Source organism: Misgurnus anguillicaudatus, chromosome 9 (genome assembly GCF_027580225.2).
Source record: "Misgurnus anguillicaudatus chromosome 9, ASM2758022v2, whole genome shotgun sequence".
Lineage (NCBI taxonomy): Eukaryota > Metazoa > Chordata > Actinopteri > Cypriniformes > Cobitidae > Misgurnus > Misgurnus anguillicaudatus.
The window spans coordinates 18,186,190-18,201,745 of NC_073345.2; the positions used below are offsets into that span (position 1 = coordinate 18,186,190).

A 15,556-nucleotide genomic window follows, 5' to 3' on the forward strand; every position below is an offset into this window, starting at 1 on the left:
AAACCCCCCGCAAAACTGAACGATCAAAAATCAGCATCAGATACAATTAAAGCCGCCGGTGTGCTTCCAGAAGCTCGCTGTTTTTCACAGGTGTCCCTGCAGCCGTGATGCACATGTAGTCATTAAAGCCTGTAATTGGACTTCCTATAGTGACAGATGCCAAATCTTTCAATCCTCCCTTCCATCTCACGTAGTTCCAACTGCCCCTTCTGATCGCAGATATTCTGAGCTCAGTGAGCAATTAACTCCTGAATGATGGGACCTATTCATTGCTATTTAGAGAACTGTGCTAAACATTATACTCTGATTAGAGTCAAATGAAAGAGGGCTGCCATTAGTGACAGCGAGACACAGGGTTGAACTTTTACGCTCTCTTTTGTGTTGCGATTGTGTCCTCTAGATAGCAGTGCAAAAGAAGAACTTGAAGAATTACCACTACATACTAGCAAACCTGGTAAGTGAAGCAACTAATTTCTTGCAATCATCAATTGGTCTGCATGAATGAACTTTGAGACTACACACTCTTGCCATAGTAGAAGAATAATTTGTGATCATGTCTGTGTCTATTTGTCACTCAGTCAATTTAAAAAAAGGATTATATTTTTACAAAATGTTCTTGGTATTATGTAGGATGATTTTATGTAAAAAAAAAAAAAAAAAAACAATGTTAATGTAATGTAAATGTAAAATATAAAAGCTTTAGCTGGTTTTCACAGGCAGGGTCAAATTTTTTGTTGTGTGATTCTATAAAGTACATTTAAAGATGCAATTTGTATTACCTGTATGGGGCCAGATCAAATCAATAACAATGACGTTGTTTAATGACGCTCTGAAGCAGCGTGGAATTATGGGATTTGTAGTCTTTAACTCAACCGCTGATGGCCATCAATCAGACGCGAACGAGAAATCACGTTGACGGATAAGATAATCAAGTCTTATAAATGTTGCCTTTGATGGCATCGTTTATTTCATTATGTAAGTTTATATGTGACGTTCAAAACGAAAGTGTTAGTCATAGATGTTACAGTATTAGTCCAAATTCGATGGTTAACACAGCACAGAATTAAGTTTTCACTTACAATCTACAATCTACAATGATTTTTCACATAATGTATTGACAGTACAAATCTTATTGTGAAGTGTCTTAAAATGACCATTTATATTGCTGTACAATACCTTTGATGTGCATATCATCCGCGGGAAGATGCGCTGATTACAGTCTACACACTAATGTTGTGATCAATATAATAGCATACGTTTTTTGAAGGGTTACGAATCAAAACAACTCACCCATCGCGTAAAACACAAGCAGGATCAGAATCTCTGTCTAGTTAAATGTTGTCGCGGAGCTCTTTCCATCCAGATAATGCAACACCAAATTGATCCTCCCTCGTTTTGTTCCAAACTCTTCTTGGGTTGTTTGGTTGGCCTGTACGCTTACGGGAGCTGTTTTTGCTGACACAACCAGCGGCAGACGGTAAAGAGTAATCCATAAGTTCATAAGCAAGCGTGTAGCCCGACAGGCGCTATCGCATAGTTCTGCATTTGTCCACGACACTGGCTGCGTCCGAAAACTCAAGGCAGTAGCCGTTTCTCAATATGCGTTCTTGTCTGTACTTGCGTTCTTGTGGACTTGTGAAACGTCATCAGCTGCGGACCAAGTACTGTTCCAATTCAAAGTTCGCATCAAGCCCAAGTTCACATAAAATCCCCGGATGTGTTCTTGATCCGCCCATTTTATCGAGGATGCATCAGAGGAGACTTGTGTGGACTTATGACAGCGAAGTTTCCCATAATGCATTTTGCGTCAGGAGTTCGTTCTTCCGAGTCTGAACTTGCAAGTTGGAACTACGAAGGACACAAGACCGAGTTTGGCATACTTGGTATTGAGAAACGGCTAGTGACTTGTTGCCTCGCTGCCTCATGAGGAAATGACTTCATAGGCATGAAGGCAGCTCAGAGAAAGGCTTTCAGACGCACTTCAAAGGCAGCGTGTTTGAAATATAAACAGAGAGTGCTAATCACATATTTGAAAACTACAATACTTATTTCTCGCTAAAAATGCAATTAAAATGTGTAAAAAGTGAAAATATACCTTTATTTACACTAAATTTGTGCTCCAGTCGCTTCCTTGGCCGTCATTTTATTTTTTTAAACTCGACCACTGTTGTCATGTGGTTTTTACGTCAGTAAGGCGGTAACAAAGGGTCACATGGATATTAACGTCATTGGCAGGAGACTGCTCTGCCCCGTGTCAATGTTTTGAATGGAAATTTTTTCACGATTTACAAGTAGTTGAAAACATTACAGATATTGATAGTAATCAGCTGGACAAAATATACACTGTAAAAAGTGTTTCTGTGCCTTAGTAGATTTTAAAAAAATAAAATTGAGTAAACTGTATTAAAAAAATTTAATTCTTGTTTTTTTAATCAAAATATGAGTTAAAATAAAAAAAAATTGGAATAAATTGATTAATTCTAAATGAGCACATTGTTGAGTAAATTCAACTTAATTTTATTATCTTTAATCGATTTAAATTTGTAAGAAAGAAATTAACTTATTAATTTTGTGTTAAAACTACATGAATTATTTGAGTAAACACAACTAACTAGGCAGTGGACTTGCAGTTCCCAGCATGCTTTGCATGGGACTGCATTTGGAGAGTGAAAATTGAATTGAAACTTTTTTTGTTTTGTTTTTAACTAAAAAGAAAGACTTGTTAGTGTTTAATGTTCATTTATCTTCGATATTTGGAAGAGTTTCTGTTTCTTCTTTGAGTTTTGTAGTTACCATTGTTCAGAAGACTGGTGCTTGTGCATAGACTGCATACTGAAGTATGTCACGCTTTACAGCTGCCCAAAACGAAACTGAGTGGGTGTGTTGTTTGAATAAACGTTTCTAGCCCTCATCTGATGGCATAAAAAACAACAACTAACCATAAATACGCTACCTGTACCAAGAAAAGAAGGTTTATCTAACTGAGTTATACAAGCACAATTAGTTAACTCAACTCAATTTTATTGCATTCATTCAGTCACTTGCCTCACTTTTTATAAGTTAGATCTAGGTATTACTTTTTACAGTGTATAACACTGGCCTAGTGGTTTTTGGACATTTTCCTGCAAATATCTTACAAATTGCACCTTTAACAGTTACACAAAAGGTTCTTTATGATGGGAAAGGTTGAAAGAGAAATGATTCGTGAATGACTTAAAATGTTTTGTAGAGAGCCAGAAATGTTTTTGTTTTTTTAAGTATGGTACCACTGCGAAAGCCCTTAATCTTTATTTTTAAGTGTTTAATAGCCATTTAGCATCTATTGTTGGTTAATCTCTTGCACATTGATGGAGCTCTCATAGAAAATGCTCAGAGAAATCTATGGTGACGGTGTGCAATATACTGTATTGTTAGTTTTTCTTCCCTTTTCTATGCGACTGGGGAGTGAGCATGCTTTTAAATGCATTTCACAATGCAGACAGATTGCAGATTACCCTCTCAGATGTGGTAAATTAACATTTGTATGTTCTTAAATGGAAGTGTGTGATTGAGTGAATAAGGTTTTAAGGGAAATAATAATGGCTTAATAAACGTACCAAAAAATCATAGGTTTAGTTTACCCAAAAATGAAAAACTGTCATGCTCATGTCATCTTTCTTTTTTGTGTGGAATACAAAAGAAGGAATGTGGAAAAATGTTGTCTGTCCATTTTTCCGGACAATGAAAGTAAAGGGGGACTGAAGCTGTCAGTCACCAACATTAAGCCTAACATCTCTTTTTGTATTCCACGGATGAACGTCAAACAGGTTAGGAACAACACACAGATGAATAAATATGTTTTGGGGTGAACTATCCCTTTAAAGTCCCACTGTGGGGAAAATTGGGATTTTATTGTTGTTTATATGTCTATGTGGTTTTTTAATTAGTTTTAAGACAAGCCATGTGCAAATTCATTGTTTAGCACCATTGATGAGTATTTGCTCCATAAAATTGGAGACAGTCTCATTCCCGCGGTTTAAAATCGCCTTGGTCTCCAACGTTACAAACATGTAACCAATCATATCAACCAGGGCCGGTTTTTGCTATGGGCAATGTGGGCGAACGCCCAGGGCGCAATCTATGTGAGGGCGCATGAGCGCACTCAAAAAAAAAAAAAAAAAATCCAAGCGGTTTTTTAGACAAACGCTCATTTCCATCTCAAGTTAGTGCTAAGAGTCATACACAGGTTGTGTGCGTGTCAGAAGAGGCACGGGAGAAAATGGCGGGGAAACAGCTTGCTACTCCAAAACGCTCGCTCGCCTTGGGGGGCGAGTGAGGGATAGACTGATCCCAGACCAGAGGCCATACAACACAAACTGCTGCGTCTGCTTCCAAAATCATTTTATTTTTCATTCCTAAAATTAACATAGACCCATATACCTACGAACATGTTATCAATTGGATTTTGTGAGAAAAAAAATCTGTAGAGTCAGTCATCTACGTGACTCACGTCACGTGACACCGGTTGATTGACGGGCGAACGGACGTTGTTGTTGGCAAAATGTAATGCAAAGTTAATGATGTCGAGTCTTCATCATCATGGATCAAATTAAAAGACCAAAGAAGCCATAAGTTGCCCAGATCAGAAAAATAAGAAAAGAAGATGAGGAAAAATGGGCAAAAGATAAAGGTATGCCGATTTCTACGAGCTAATGTTATTTATATTAGCCTCGCTCTCTTGCTAATATGTTGATATTAGCCACAGAACACGACTGTTTTTTTGTTTTGTTTTAGTTTTGCTGAACTAGCAACTATTAGAATTGAGGCACTATGTCATGCAACTAAATTCACCCATAGGCAACACACAGTCTAGTTTGTGTTTGCAACACAACAAGTGCAAACTCACACAGACCTCCTGACTGTGTCAAATTTTATTGCTATACGCTATATGTGAACTTAAATAACTTCTAATATAAATTGACATGCCATTTTGTAAGCTATACAGTGATATAGCTTTTTAAATAATTTGTAGTGTATGCTTAGCATTTGTTAACATCCTATAAACTAATAAAATGTGTTATAGTCATTTTAATTGGGTAACTGATGCATGTGTGATGTAAGTGTATCTAACTTACATATTGGATCTTAATTGTAAATTCAGGGGCATTTCTGAAATATTTTGAAGTTAGAGCACCCACTGGCAAAAATGAGGAGTCAGATACTTCAACAGCAGCCACAGACATGGTTGTGGAGTCTGATGAGGAGTGTGTGTGTGTGTTTATATACTGTATTACATTTATTTATCTTGTTTTTCTCTGTTCTTGTTACCTTTTTGTATTTAAGATTATATATAATAAAATAATACATGTTCGTGGCGGGATTTGGGGGTAATTCTTTTTTTTCTGGGGGCGGCCAAGGGATGGTTCGCCCAGGGCGTAAATCTAGCCAGGACCGCCACTGATATCAACACAGTTGAATGCGTGGATCAGTAGTTCGAGTTATAGATATTATGTATGTGTGCCATTTAAATTTGGGACATAAACGTTTGCAGCACTGCTGCTTCAACTCTACTTCTGTGCTGCACACACTTGCAAGGTGACTGCTGTAACCTGTTAACATCAGCGCTAAAAGATTAGTGCTGCAAACGCACAATTCACGTGTGCATTGTGTGAAACCGAACTTAGCAGTTATGTGTCTGAAACTGCTGAATGTAGCATCTATTTACATATATACTGTATCTATGGTCCTAGGTGGTGCAAAGGAGTGGAGGTGGGGACTAATTTGCATATTCGAATCTATGGTACGAGCTGTCCGGTTAAGTAGAGGCGGGGACTCATTTGCATATTCATAGATCCTCGTATACTAAATGAGACAAGGGTGTAAAGTTACATTCAAGGCGGCCTATTTTACGATCTAAACGCATGCTAAAGCGCACAGTGTAAAAGGGTGTGTCTGAAAAAGGGTTCCTGCTTTGCTACTGCTCGGACGCTTTTACTTGCGCTCTGTGCTTTGCGCTTTTGCTTTTTCGCTTTTATCTTTTGATTCAACTACCAGCAGTTCAGCACAGTGCCCTGCAATTGGGCTCTCAAACTAAAACTACAAATTCCTGGAACTATATCGATATTTGGAATATTCAACAACTTGGGGTTTCTATCATAGCAGTCTACCAGTCTGCCATTGCTGGCAGTTGACAATCCTAAAACAGGACAACACAGCTGCCCACACTCAAACAGAAGAAAAGAAGAATCTCTTTTGGATCTCAATCCACCTGCTGCTCAAACTGCCACAGACTTTTACAAAAGATTGCGGTTCTCGAAACAAATTACTTGTGGCGCTGCCGACCCTGCCAGAACACATAGCGGAGCTTCATCGTGGTCCTTCTCAACATAAAGCTGGTGAGTTCTGTGAACCTAATGCTTTTAAACAGGTAGTGAGCTCAGAGAAACCTAAAGTAATTGAGGACACAAACCGATGGCATAAACAGGGTGTGAGACCCAAAAGTGCTCAAGACATTAGACTGTCACGAGTGTCACAAATTGCTGCATTAGCATCATCTACCCCAGATATGGGTACAACGCGAGCCAATATTGGTATTCTACCACCCCCTGTATGGCTTGAAAATAGATTTGAAGCACTAATGAGTTTGGGTGAAGAATCCCCAAATGTTAATGGACACAGATCACATCAGTCAGTAGCTTACAGAGCTAACAGACGCTCAATATCTTACAGGCAGCGGCGCTCCGCTCAGACAGCAGCCGAGCCAAGCACGCTGATAGTGGGTGACAATATTATCAGAAACTTTGAAAGCAAGGCTACCCGTACATACTGTTTTCCTCGTGCAACGGTTTCTGATGTTAACAAGGAACTTTGCAACATTCTGATGAAAACATAAGTCTGTCAGTCGGATTGTCATACATGTGGGAAAGAATGATATTCGGAAAGAGCAGTCTGAGCTCCTTAAGATGGATTTCAATGACCTTTTTGAAACACTTGCAAGACTGAAAGTTCAATCTTTCATCAGTGGACCTCTCCCAGCCCGGGGAACAAATATGTTTTCTCGGCTACTAAGTTTAAATTCATGGCTGCAAAAAACCTGCACCATGAGAGGACTGAATTACATTGACAATTTCAATATCTTCTGGAGCCAAAGGCAACTTTTTAACACAGATGGTATCCACCCAAACAAACTAGGTGCTAGGTTGCTTAAAGACAATATCTTTTTCTCCATGCATCATCCATCAGCTGAGAGTGCCAGTCCACTACTGAACAGCGGAAATGACCACAGGATTTCACACCAGCACCTGGATGGACATTCAGATGACAAGGATAAAACTCTGCAGTCACAACTACTGTTCACAGACACAGCTCAGGCTGAGCCTTGCCCACAGACCTCGCTACAGCTGGATTGTAAATCAACACCCAAGGACGTTTCTGTTGATAATGACCAGAGGAATGATAACACTCCCTCCCAGCCTTCAGGAACACCAGAATCACAGCTGATGTCGTCACACTCTCTCTCCCTCTCTCCAACATCACCACTTCTGGGCTTTTCAGAGAAAATGGAGAAACTGGTATCTGCTGGAACAAAGCTCTCCCACTCTATTGCTGCGAGTCCCCAAATATCAACCAAGAAACGGCGGGCCCCTCAACCACCAAAGCCTTCGGGCTCAGCCCGCTCTCCCCCTCCATCTGAGAGAGCACTCCGACCTCTGCCTCAACGTCAGGGATCACACCAGCCCTCATCTGCAAACAGCACTGGTAACTGATGTGTGTTGGGTTCCCGCTACGTCAGCAGTAACAATCATAAATATTTTAAGAACAAGCGGGTGCCCGATGTCCCTTTAGCTTTCCCTATCTCTGTCCTGACATGTGATAGAAAGATGAAGGCCGTCTCCAGCCGCACAGCAATTCTATCTAATCTACTGCCTATTATACGTCATTCTGAGATTGATACAGTGCCAAAACCAGTAACTGTTAAGTTAGCACTTCTGAACATCCGTTCACTAAAGAACAAATCCTTTTTAGTTAATGATCTTATCACCACTAACAACCTGGACTTTATGTTTCTAAATGAAACTTGGTTAGATGACAGCTGCAGTGCTACAGTCCTCAATGAATCAGCCCCACCCAACTTTACCTTTATAAATGTCTGTAGAGCTGTTAGAAGAGGTGGAGGAATAGCTGCTTTATTCAAAGATGCCTTTCAATGCAAGCAAGTGTTACTTGGTGATTACCAGTCTTTTGAATATTTGTGTATTGCTTTGAAAGGTACACCACGCATTCTGTTTACAATTATTTATAGACCTCCCAAATACACCTCAGCATTTGTTGATGAATTCACAGAACTTTTATCAACAATTTCGTCTGAATTTGATTATTTTGTTATTGCTGGAGATTTTAATATTCATATAGACAATGCAGAAAACAATGCTGCAATTGAACTGTTAAATGTTTTAAACACTTTTGATCTGACCCAGCATGTGCAAGGTCCTACACACAATCGGGGACACACTCTTGATCTGCTCATTAGCAAGGGTCTAAACATTTCATCCACTGTAATCAAGGATGAAGCACTATCTGACCATTTCTGTGTTTACTTTGATTTATTGATCTGTCCTGCCACTGATGCTAGATCTGTCTATGTTAAAAAAAAGGTTCATAAATGAGAACACCAGTGAGGTATTTATGAATGCTATGTCAATGTTGCCAAACATATCGGCAGACTCTGTTGATGTTCTCCTTGAAAACTTTAACATAAAAGTTAAAGATGCTATTGATGGTATAGCTCCAGTAAAGGTCAGGGTGATCACTGGCAGACGTAAAGCACCCTGGAGAAACACAACAGCAGTACAGCACATGAAAAGAACATGCAGAAAAGCTGAACGTATGTGGCGGAAAACAAAACTTGAAGTACATTATAGCGTCTATAAGGACAGTCTTCGTGCTTTCAATGTAGAACTAGGCACAGCTAGACAGACCTTCTTTTCAAACATTATAAACAAAAACATAAACAACACTCGCACTCTTTTTGCTACTGTAGAGAGACTAACAAACCCCCCAAATCAAGTTCCTAGTGAAATGCTCTCTGACAACAAATGCAATGAGTTTGCAACCTTTTTCTCTGAGAAGATCAGTAATATCAGAATGACGATCAATACGGCCTCATATTGTACTGTGATCAGTCACATATCATTGCAACAACCTCAGAAATTAGTCATTCTCTCAGAATTTGACATAATTGATATAAAAACCTTGGAAGAAACAGTACAACATCTTAAAGCATCAACTAGCAGCCTTGACACGCTCCCCACATCTTTTCTCAAAAAGGTACTTAACTGCTTAGAAACTGACCTCTTAAAAATTGTAAATACCTCTCTGATCACAGGCACCTTCCCAGAGTCATTAAAAACAGCAGTTATTAAGCCTCTCCTAAAAAAGAGTAACCTAGACAAAATGATACTTAGCAACTACAGACCAATCTCAAATCTTCCGTTTATAGGCAAGATCATTGAAAAGGCTGTTTTTAATCAGCTGAACAAATTCTTAAACTGAAATGGCCATCTGGACAATTTTCAATCTGGTTTCCGTCAGCATCACAGCACAGAGACGGTGCTCATAAAGATAATAAATGATATTCGCTTAAACTCTGATTCAGGTAAAATATCAGTGCTGGTGCTACTAGATCTTAGTGCTAACACAGTAGATCACACCATACTCTTACATAGACTGGAAAACTGGGTAGGGCTCTCTGGGATGGTCCTCGAATGGTTTAAATCATACCTAGAAGGAAGAGGTTACTATGTGAACATAGTTAACCATAAATCTGAGTGGACATCCATGACATGTGGAGTCCCACAGGGTTCAATTCTTGCACCGCTTCTGTTTAATTTGTATATGCTCCCACTTGGTCAAATAATGAAAAAGATATACCTATAAGTATACCAGATATACTTAGCCCTGTCACCCAATGACTACAGCCCCATTGACTCTCTATGTAAATGCATTGATGAAATTAACTGTTGGATGCGTCAAAACTTCCTCCAGTTAAACAAAGACAAAACTGAAGTCATTTTATTCGGAAATAAAGATGAAACTCTCAAAGTTAACACATACCTTGACTCTAGGGGTCTAAAGACACAAAATAAAGTCAGAAATCTTGGTGTAATTTTAGAGTCTGACCTTAATTTCAGTAGTCACGTGAAAGCGATAAGCGAATCAGCTTACTATCATTTCAGGAATGTGAACCAGAATTAGATGTTTTGTCTCAAGACAGCACTTTGAGAAAGTTGTTCTCGCTTTCATCACTAGCAGGGTGGATTACTGCAATGGACTTCTTACGGGGATCCCCAAAAAGACCATTAGACAGCTGCAGCTCATACAAAACACTGCTGCCAGAATTCTGACGAGAACCAAAAAATCTGAGCACATTACTCCAGTCCTCAGGTCCTTACACTGGCTTCCTGTTACATTTAGAATAGATTTTAAAGTATTGTTACTCGTTTATAAATCACTTCATGGCTTAGGACCCAAATACATGACAGATATGCTAACTGAATATAAACCTAAAAGATTACTCAGATCATTAGGATCCGGTCAGTTAGAAATACCAAGGGTTCACTCAAAACAAGGTGCATCAGCATTTAGTTATTATGCCACCTCTAGCTGGAATCAGCTTCCAGAAGAGATCAGATGTGCTTCAACACTAAACACTTTTAAATCTAGATTAAAAACACATCTTTATAAAACGGCCAGTTCTGGTTCTTCATTCTGATTGGTTGAAACGCGTTCTCAGCTGTGATAAAACTCACCAGTAAACCCACGGCTCAAACCGTATTACATAGCTTGTATCACTGCGCCACTGTTGTTGTGTACTGTAGAAAATAACTGTCAAAATGTCGGATTTTGTTGTCAATTTTGATTTATTGGGTGGGCTAATTATATTATATTGTATTAATTATAATCCTCAACAATTGAACAATTAATGGCGATATCCAGATAAGTGTCAATAAATATTGTTGAGTTTTCTTGTTAATGCTTCCGTGAGGAGTAGTTGTACCGTATATTATCCACTGGGTGGCGATCACTGATCAGTGGTGGCGATCTTACACAACATAAACACTGATGCTTTCACTCAACACTTTAAAACTCAAGTGTATTTTTTGATCAGCGATCTGAATCGGATCTCTAACAAAAGTCATTCACAGAAATGGAATTATCCCAACATTTTGCTCAAAATTTGAGAGGATAAAAGAACAATTGAAGGTAGGGTGAAACGTTTTTATTTTGTTGTTTGAAAGCAGAGGGTCTGTTCTTTCATTTGATATATTGTATGTTTATATATCTAAAGAAGAACATTTTTCTGGAAGGCATTAATGTTTAACTAAAGCTGGGTGGCAACTCTTTTAAAAAACGCTTGCAGGGAAAGTGTTAAGCATGCTTCCAAGCATATTTGATCCACACGTCAACAGTTGCACGGTATAAATGTTAATGTATAAATTAGATGAATGTTGATTTATGAAAATAAACACCACAGTCTTAATGAATCATATTTTCATTGTGTCTTTGCTCCGTCTGTTTTGCTTGGGAACCGCTCTGTTGCAGACACACTTGAGTCTGAGGAACTACTTTGTTTGGCGGAAGACTAATATCTGTACTAATATAATTACAACTTATTTGCTGTGTTTTATTATATGAAATCCTGCTATACATAATTTGAAGCAACCGTTTTATAAACGCAGTGGGCCCCGCGAAGCGGTGGGTTACCAGTGCATTTTATAACGGCTAAGGGGGTTTTAGGCACTCCGCTTCGCGTCGTGCCTAACAACGCCCCTTGGCCGTTGTGGAATGCACTGGTGGCCCACTGCTTCTTGGGGCTTATTGCTTTAGTTTAACTCTGCATTTACTGAATGAGCACTGTGCTGAATCACACTGACTGCACCTTTAACTCAAGTCACTTTTACTTCTGTTTTATTCTTTTTACCTTTTTAAAGTGTTTTTATTAAAATCACATTTATTCTCTTTAATTGTTATTCTAAATTTTCATGTATCTTTGTTTTTATTGTGATTTTATTGTGTATCTATTATTTTTACATTTTCTTTTTTCTCTTTTATATATTGTTTTCTCATTTCTATGTAAAGCACTTTGAATGACCTCTGTGTATGAAATGTGCTATACAAATAAACTTGCCTTGCCTTGCCTTGCCTTGCCTTGAATTCACTTTTGCTAATTTAATGACAGAAATTGAATGCGCTGCATTGCACCGGGTGTATGATAGGGCCCAAGGTGTTTTAAAACATGAAGAATATGCTGTGACAGGTAAAACTTTTATATTTGCTATTATGATGCTCAAATATGCATTTTAACTAGGGATGCACCAATATGGAAATTTTGGCCGATACCGATAACTCTTTAAATTTGGGGGCTGATAACCGATATCTATAGGCCGATAAATATTCATATTATTTTCACAATGAAAAACTCGCAGACCGCGGACATCTTGTCTTTGCGCTAGACTAGCATACTCTTCTCAAGCCCGCAACACGTGTCATCTTCGTGCTATGTCACAGAAAGCATCAATCAAAACTCCACATGGCCAGCAATGAGCAAGTGAAGTGGTTCAACAAACCAAAATAATCCATAATTTATCGGCTTTCATTTATCGGCCAAATTTTGCTATCAGACCGATAACCTATAATATTAAAAATAAGCAGTTATCGGCCGATAACGATATGTCGGCCGATATATCGTGCATTCCTAATTTTAACCACTAAAATTCTTGACTAGGAAGATTTTAATAAAAATATTTAAAGAGGACATGTCATTTTTTAAGATGACAAATAAATATTTTGTGTCCCCAGAGCACATATGTGAAGTTTTAGCACAAAATACCATATAGATCATTTATTTTAGCATGTTAAAATTGCCACTTTGTAGGTGTGTGCAAGAATGTGCTGTTTTGGGTGTGTCCTTTAAAATGCAAATGAGCTGATAAAATTAAAAAACTGATCACAATTGTTGGTTTGTTGCAATTAAAACTCAATTGTGCTTTTCTCTGCACTAAATGGCAGTGCTGTGGTTGGATAGTGCAGATTAAGGGGTGGTATTATTATAATAAGAGCTCCTTATGACATCACAAGGGGAGCCACATTTCAACAACCTATTTTTTCATGTGCTTGCAGAGAATGGTTTACCAAAACTAAGTTACTGGGTTGATCTTTTTCACATTTTCTAGGTTGATAAAACACTGGGAACCCAATTATAGCACTTAAACATGGAAAAAGTTAGATTTTCATGCCATGGCCCCTTTAAGTATTTCTAAAGGATTAAGTTGAAAGAAAATATTAATATTAGCTTTAATACAGAATATTTAAAATCAACAATAAATATCAAAACAAAAGCATGTATGCAGGTTAGTATGTGGATATGTTGATTTTATTTGCAGATAATGAAAACAAAAAAGTTGTTTTCAGAATTTAAATACTAACAACACAATACTAATGTTTATTTCATACATAGAAATTATTAAAGGCAGATTTGCAATAGTATCCTAAGAGCTGTATTTTTTATATTATCAGAAAACAGAAAGTTCTCATGAATGCCTTATATTTTTACAGCTAATGTGTACAACAACATAATTTTTGCTCAGAATATATAATTGGCTCTGTGGAAAAAAAACTGTATTTCACTGAACTGTGATTTCACAGGAAGCATCGGAAACGTATAATTGGGTTCTTTTAGGGGAAGAAAATAAAATTCTCCCAAATGCAAGACTCTTGCCAAGTACATAATCCAATTCAGCAATGATGATAAAGATGTCATTCCATAACAAATTATGATAAAAACTATGCATCAAATGTAGCACGTTGTCTCCTGAGGTTCATTCCAATAAAATCTGATTAGCAAAGATACAAACACACAGATACAATTAGATGTTTAGTGTGATGTTTACCCAGCATGCATGTCTTTAGGGATCTCATTGTAGCTTTCACTTCAATCACTGAAGTGTTGAACTATGTACTTCACTTGTAGCCATGTCAAACACTACTTCAACTTTATACTCATAACTGTAAAAGTACCATAAAATCTTCTCTTAGGAAATATTTCAAGATTTAGAGTTAAGAGGATATAATGGTGTCTGAAAACTACTCTGACTATAATTATTGTAAGGATATTGTACTGTGCCATTTCCTACATTTTAAAATATATTCACCCTAAATTTACCTGTATTTAATTCCTATATATTAATTAGCCATGAAATTTAAATGATTGCATTTAATGTTAGTACTGTATGTAACACTGTACTATTTGGTCTCGCAGACAGGTTTTTTATTATGTTGCGGCTAGACTATCAATGAAAAAAGATTTTGATGTGTTTGCCTTTAGGGATTTTTGGATCTTAATCTCACAGAATTCAGAAAGGGAGGTGCCAATTTGACTGGCTTTCAGCTCATGAACTACACCGATCCTGCTGTCAGCAGAATGATACAAGACTGGCTGGAGTTTGACAGTAAAGACTTGAAAAGTCCCAAAAGGAGACTGAAGGTACAGCAAGGTTGAATTCTTCAAAACTTGTAAACTCTTCTTAAAAAGACCATTGATTTTATTCTGTTGCACCAGAATGTACTAGTAATACTGGGCACTGACGATGCAAAGTTATGGGTTTCATTCCCAGAGGACATGCATGCTTTTTAAATGCATAGATTACTATGAAAGTTGCTTTGGTAAATGGAGTCTGCTGTTCTGTGATCTTCTCCGAGGATGTAAATAGTTTGGATTGCTGTATATTGTCCTTTTTTCCTCCCATTAGAATTTAATGTCTCCCCTGCACTTTTCAGTACACTGGAGCTCTTACCTATGACGGGGTGACCGTCATGGCCACTGCGTTCCAGAACCTGAGAAAGCAACGCATCGATGTCTCTCGCAGGGGGAATGCGGGGGAATGTTTGGCAAATCCTCCCGCACCCTGGGGTCAGGGCATTGACATTCAGAGAGCCTTACAGCAGGTAACCTGTAGAAAAAGCTCCAGTAGGCTTAACTATTTTGTGCATGATAAGATGGGTTTGCAGAAGAATGCAAATTCATTTGAGATTTAAAGTTAACTCTTTTCCTGCCATTGACGAGTTATGTGGTCAATTAAGAGAAAACATTTGCATAAAAATGTGTTTCTGCTTAATTTTTATGTTAATCTGCAATACTGCGATTATCAACACCTACCCAATTTATGAAAAAACAAACCTAAACATTATTTACTCATTTTAAACTCTGTGTATGTTTTGACAATCATTCTGAATCGGATCTCTAAAAAATTCCTTCAGAAAAATGCTATTATTTCAGCTTTTTGCTAAAAAAATATTTTTTGAAGGAAAAATATCCGCTATTTAAGAGTTCATAAGCAGAGGAAAAAATATAGACAGGATCAAAGTTTTTTTTTGCTGTTTTGCTTGTTTATTGTTCATTTGAAAGCAGAGGGTCTGTTCTTTCATTTGATATATTTGTATGTTTAGATATTTTTAGAAGAAAATTTTCCTGGAAGGCATTTTGTCAAACTTTTGTGAAAATCACAAAAAATGCTGCCGG

At 37.8% G+C, this 15,556-nt stretch overlaps 1 protein-coding gene across 4 annotated transcripts in view; it reads left to right on the plus strand.

The window, feature by feature from the left end:
* Nucleotides 1-15,556, plus strand: part of gria1b (glutamate receptor, ionotropic, AMPA 1b) — a 90,618-nt gene that overhangs the window by 39,568 nt on the left and 35,494 nt on the right. For all 4 annotated transcript variants that reach the window (XR_008637722.2, XR_008637723.2, XM_055179686.2 and 1 more), the window contains exons 5-7: nt 401-454; nt 14,363-14,521; nt 14,815-14,982. Coding sequence is in view for 2 of the 4 variants with exons in the window: in XM_055179686.2 (XP_055035661.1) it covers nt 401-454; nt 14,363-14,521; nt 14,815-14,982 (381 nt within the window). In the remaining 2 variants the exon portion in view is untranslated. The remainder of the gene's footprint in view (nt 1-400; nt 455-14,362; nt 14,522-14,814; nt 14,983-15,556) is intronic.